Source organism: Triticum dicoccoides, chromosome 6A (genome assembly GCF_002162155.2).
Source record: "Triticum dicoccoides isolate Atlit2015 ecotype Zavitan chromosome 6A, WEW_v2.0, whole genome shotgun sequence".
Taxonomy (NCBI): Eukaryota; Viridiplantae; Streptophyta; class Magnoliopsida; order Poales; family Poaceae; genus Triticum; species Triticum dicoccoides.
This window is the reverse complement of record NC_041390.1, coordinates 502,967,080-502,972,650: the sequence shown is the minus strand read 5'-3', so window position 1 is coordinate 502,972,650 and position 5,571 is coordinate 502,967,080. Positions and strand designations below refer to the sequence as shown.

The window sequence follows — 5,571 nt, the reverse complement described above, 5'->3', positions numbered from 1 at the left end:
ATGTTTCTTATCTCTAGTACAATCCTGCTGTTTTAGCTTGTATGTATGGCCTCTGCAAATTCTCTTCTCCGGATGGAAGAGATGTCGTGCCTGGTTCCATCTTTAATCAGGAAAATGGACAAAGGGACAAGCTAATAAAGATTGCTCACGAAATTATGCAATGCATGTCACATATACCTCATGGTAAACCTATACTCACATTGTTTAAAGTAATACTAAAGTTGGATCATTCACTGAAGCCGTTTCGTCTTTCGAACCAGCAGATGATATTTTTTTTATTAAAAGCTGCCTGTAGTTTAGTACTAACCTTTTGAATCAAACAAATCCTCCATACAGGGATTTCAACAACAACAGAGCGTTTAGTCCCAAACAAGTTGGGGTAGGCTCATACAGGGATTTCAACAAACCCACTTAAAATTTAAGAAAATAAAATGATGCAACTTTAGTACAATAACCCACTTAAAATTTAAAAACAAATGGCAAGCGAGGGATGCAACTAGTTTTCAATGGCAGATGTTTCTTGAAGTGGTATCCCATTTAGATAGGTGTACTCTAAAGTCAAACTGGCTCACTAGTAAACACATGGTTTTATTTTTCTGAGATGTGAGCAGAAGTTTCAAGTATATCGACATACCGTGAAGAAGTCACCAAGAAGGACGCCTTGAAGTTCCATCACCTCTTCAATAATCCACCCTTTCTTATTGGGCATAGGAGATTTCAGCTGGGTCCCAGTCACTTCTCCTCCAACAGGAGACAACTTCCTGCTAAACTTGTAATGAATTTGTCTTTGATATTCGTCGGGTTTATCTGATTCCCATTGTGTAGCCGAGTATTTGAGGCATCCAACTTTCTCCATGACTTTCATCTCCAATGAACCTCCTTCGAACACCTCCAGAAGTGAATTCATCTGGCAAAAGACACATATACTTCAGTTAACCATCTGGCGATTAAAGTTCATCATAAGCAGTTCCAAAAATTGCAGCTGCAAATTTTACTGAACTTACATTAGCAGAAATGGTTGACGAGAAAACTTCACTCATCTGAAGGCTCTTGGAATCGTCAACACCAACAAAAATCCCACTGTCCTCACTCTGAAGTGTATTATTTTGAGATTGTTCCTCAGCAATCTGTACTTTAGACTCGGAGCTCAATGATCTTGCTTTCCATAACGCCATTATTGTCCTGTAAAGCACCAAAAAATAAGGGCAAGGGTAAAATAACAAGAACAATAATGTCATACGAATAGTCCAAGGTGCTATGTGTATCAATGCAGATATGTATTGATGGTCTAGGCTGGCGGTTGCTATAGGTAAACCTTTGAGTATTTTGGTGTTAGTGGAGCTAAAGCACTTCATTATTTAAGGAAGGTAGAGATTACCTATTGGCCACACTAAATGATGCGAAAGATTGCAGAGAAAACTTCAGCTTTCCACTCTCTACGCTCTTCGTACCATGCTTTGCATCCATGCCTCTACCTCTGTGAAGAGTTATTGCAAGGGATGGACTCCATGTCGATAGTGATGGGGGAATTGCCTGTATGTCCTCAATATCCTCCCATAGAAAGAAAAACTTTGTTTTCCGGCCAAACATGCTTGAATAAAATCCAATTATTCTTGGAGACAAGAAAAGATGGCCCTGAAATGAATATTGACTGAACCCTTAGCAAGCTATTTATTTGATATTCGTGTACTATTTGAAATTGCACATGTAATAACATGAAAATAATCTGAACTTTTATTTTCAATCCACATGTTAGAACTTGACAATCTGAGATGTTCATAGTTGATAAAAGGTCCCACATGCACAAGTTAGCAGCATGCAAACCAATGAATCACATATCAGGCCAGCATCGTTTTAAGAGTTTTTTTTTTTCAAAAGGCATTTATGAGAGTAACTGAATAAGGAGTTCAAAATTAGCAACTCTGCAAGTTAAGCTTATGTGTTTCGTGCTTCCTGGGTAAGATATGAATCAGAGAAGTTCAAGCCTTAGGGCCTTACGGGACAGTCGTGTCAGGCCTATATATACGTTGTGCGCTCAAGCAAAAAAGAATCAATATAGTCTCCCCATGATACTCTATATATGTTCCACTTCCAACTCCACCTTCCAAAACCTCAATTTCCCTTCAAGTCATGCCGTTTGGCCTTCCTCTACACTATAGTAATCTACTTGTGAACTAAGTTCAAAACAGTGTTAAGTCGCAATTCGAGAAGTACCTGTGTAGGCAATTTCCGCTTCAAGTAGCAGGTAAAACTGCTGATTAGAAATTCTTCTGCAGGCAGAGAGAAGAGCTCCTGGAATGCAGTATTAGTTCGAGGAGACCGCAACGTCATCTGGCAGCAGTAACCCAGATCAGACAAGGGGAAAATCACAAATTAACAGTATGCTTCGGCAATATGGGAAGGAAAGCACTCACCTTCTTACCAACTTCTTTCTCCATTTTGCTCAGATACTCAGTGACCATACCAGTGCCCTTTGAGTTGTTCAAGAAGATTCTTAGGTGTAACTTAGACTGCCTGGACTTAGCCAAGTTACCTTGAAGAGGAATCCATACATCCGCTAGCTCTGACAGATTTGATTTCACAAAGTTGATTTCAGCATGTCCAAGAGAGGTAACTTCGTCAAATGGTCCATCAAAATCATATACATGCACATTCATAACTGATGGAGGATCATCCATGGCATCAAACTCAAAGATATCTGCAACATTTATGAAAAATTATTTAGTTTCCAGATGCAGGTATATCACATGGCTCCATCTTTTCTACTAAAATGAGGAGTTCCCAAGTTAATCTTCCTCAGTGATATGTTTCGGAAGAAAAATCAGAAACTCTTCAACAGAACACATACCGTTCCACTGAGGTTCAAGTGTTTGGAACTTGATTGAGCTTGTTTTGGTTTTACCATTGCAAGTAAATACCACATAAGGATCAGAGAAACCAGTAGCATCGACTGGTGCCAAATTAGTTCCCTCAATTAAGGCAACAGTTAGCAACCATCCATCGCCTTGTGCTTTCACACCATGATCACCAACTGCGTGAGGGAAACTATTAGCCTAGCATAATCACATTCATGTCTACAAGATTCAATAGTGTACATAAAAAATAGTCAAATTACTATGGTATTTACCCATAAGTTTCCTTGAGGAAAAAAATGTCAGAAGTTCCATATTTCTTTTGCATCAAGAAAAATAAAAGATCCAAAAAAATGTGTGTAACATGTTAGATATAGCCATGGTTTGTTAATAATGAGAATCTTGTATTTCCAAAGAGGTTCAGGTACATGCTTGCTGGAGATGCAAAATGATGAGAAGATAAAAACGGGGAAAATACCTTTTTGTTCTCTTGCCTGAAAAAAACACATGATTTTCTTAAATATGTGTTGCACCTGAAGAAACAATAGCCCGCCCATGACAATCTCACTGACAGAATCTGGCAAATCTAATCCAGGAAACTCAAGTCCCTGAACTGCACCTGAATTCACTAGTGAAACATGAACACCAATGTACAAGGCAACAAAAAGAGAGGACAAGACACCAAAGTTACAGAAGTATAGGAATGCTATCTTCCAATCAGACTCCTGCCCCCCTTGCAATGAAGCTAAGACCTGCTCCTTATCTGATCCAGCATCATCTACATCAATAGGCTTGATCTTCTCTGACAGTAGATCAGAGAACTGTGAATAATTTTGCTCCAAGCCTTGTCTTGCTCCATTTTCTATAATACTTTTCATCATAGTACTCTGAAGAAAATTCATGCGCCAAGAAATTACCAAATGTGAAGTCTGTTGCTCAGAATCAAGTTCAGGGCCTGGCATAATACGGAAAAGAACCTCTGTCCGAAAATAAGTACCACAAGGAACATCAGGAGTGCTAGCACTTAATAAAACTGAATACTCTTTTCCATCAGCCTTCAAATAAGATTGTTCCTCTGTTGCCTTTACAGCTTTAACCAATTTGGATGGTGCAGTTGTATAACTTATCACTCTCTTCAGGGACTCCCCATCATTATCAATTCTCCAGGGTTCAGTTTTGAAATCAGTACAACCCTGAAGCTGAACCAATGTTTGCCGAAAATCTGAATCTGGTGAGAAGAGAAGGTTATTCAAATCACTAGGTGACGTAAAATATGACTGGTTAACAAGAATTCCTTGTAAATTCACAGGCATTTCGACTTCTTCGTGCCTCGATTCAAAAGATCTCAATAGTTCAGCAAATGTAATCTCTGAAGAAATGTCACTATTTTGGCTTAAAGGAGCCTCAAATACTGCTGGTGCTTGCTGAACTTCTTCTAAAGCCTCGGTCTTTGTCAATGATGTTGACGAAATATCATCATTTTTCTTGGCAAACATTTGATAGACACGATCAACAAGCGAGGGCTTGTCAAGCTTTTCTGTTTTAGAAGTTTCGGCTTCATTAGAAATTTCAGTAGGAATCCCATTAAACCTGTCCTCTGGATCTCTCACTTCGCCACATTTGTCATCTTCAGGGATTTCAGTTCCATCAGAAAAATACTCATTAACATTATCTTCTTTAGAAGCTTCATTTTCTTCATAAGCTAATGCCGCTGATGATGATCCTGCGCTTTGACTTGATTGCAATGAATCCTCTTTCTGTGTACCAGTTAGTTCAGTTGCAAGATCATCGGACCATGATCGTGTGGCCCCAGCTGTTTCTAAAGATATTGCAAGACAAATCTCCCCTGCAGGATGCAACGAAATAACAAAAAAAACAGCTAAGTGCCCAGCATATTTCGCACAATTACATAGTAAGTAGAATTCATGCCCTTGTAGATCTTACAGTTAGCAATAGATAAATGACTACATGCTGTAATTTCACGAAGTCAAATACTGAATCCATATGCAAAAAGACAAAGAAAAACATTACTTAACATTACAAACGTCCATGAGCAAATAGAGAAAAACTGGAAGTCGAAACAATTACCACAATTAATTGCCTTGTCACTCTTGGTCTTGGGAAGAAGCTGGTACCAGCGCGTACCGAGCGAGAAGTTCTCCGCGGCCAGAAGATCCTCCAGTGTCACCCTCACCTGGCCCAGGAAGTCATCGGTCCCGATCATGTCTTCATCATAGACATCTAACTTGAGCACCTCCCGGACATCGGCGACGAGGAAGCTGAACTCCTGATCCCACTCCGGGTTCAGGTTCATCTTGACCACCTTGGTCTTGAACCGCTGCTTCCCAACCTGCAGTTTCACATACGGGTCGCTGAACCCGTTGAAATCCATGGCGCGCAGGTTGCGCGCTCCGATCACACGCACAGTCAGCCTCATCTTCGCTGGGGAACTTGCCTCAGGCCGCGCGAATCCCCCGACGAGAACCGCCCGGAAATGGCTTGCTCCTCTCCCGATCCCAAACAAACTCCGCCCCAAAAGAACCAAGAAACGGGCCAACTACCGCCGCCTCCCAAGAACCAATCCCAAGATCAAAGTGGCAAATCAAACTCCCATCAATTCTTTCTCGCCCGCCCGCCCGTTACCAATCCCGGCAAAGCAACAAGGCTGACAGGCACATCGGCCACTTTCCAGGTGCCAATCTCCGTCTCCAAATCCAGG

At 40.8% G+C, this 5,571-nt stretch overlaps 1 protein-coding gene across 1 annotated transcript in view; it reads right to left on the bottom strand.

Annotated features, from left to right (window-relative positions):
- The window catches only part of LOC119317500 (C2 and GRAM domain-containing protein At1g03370-like), a 6,951-nt gene extending 1,386 nt beyond the window's left edge, over window positions 1–5,565 (bottom strand). The window contains exons 1-8 of the mRNA XM_037591973.1: window positions 4,941–5,565; window positions 3,331–4,698; window positions 2,849–3,031; window positions 2,415–2,698; window positions 2,215–2,331; window positions 1,379–1,635; window positions 1,005–1,182; window positions 635–907 (exon numbers count right to left, since the gene is read on the bottom strand). Of these exons, the coding sequence (XP_037447870.1) occupies window positions 635–907; window positions 1,005–1,182; window positions 1,379–1,635; window positions 2,215–2,331; window positions 2,415–2,698; window positions 2,849–3,031; window positions 3,331–4,698; window positions 4,941–5,289 (3,009 nt within the window). The 5' untranslated portion in view covers window positions 5,290–5,565. The remainder of the gene's footprint in view (window positions 1–634; window positions 908–1,004; window positions 1,183–1,378; window positions 1,636–2,214; window positions 2,332–2,414; window positions 2,699–2,848; window positions 3,032–3,330; window positions 4,699–4,940) is intronic.
- Between the last annotated feature and the right edge of the window lie 6 nt (window positions 5,566–5,571).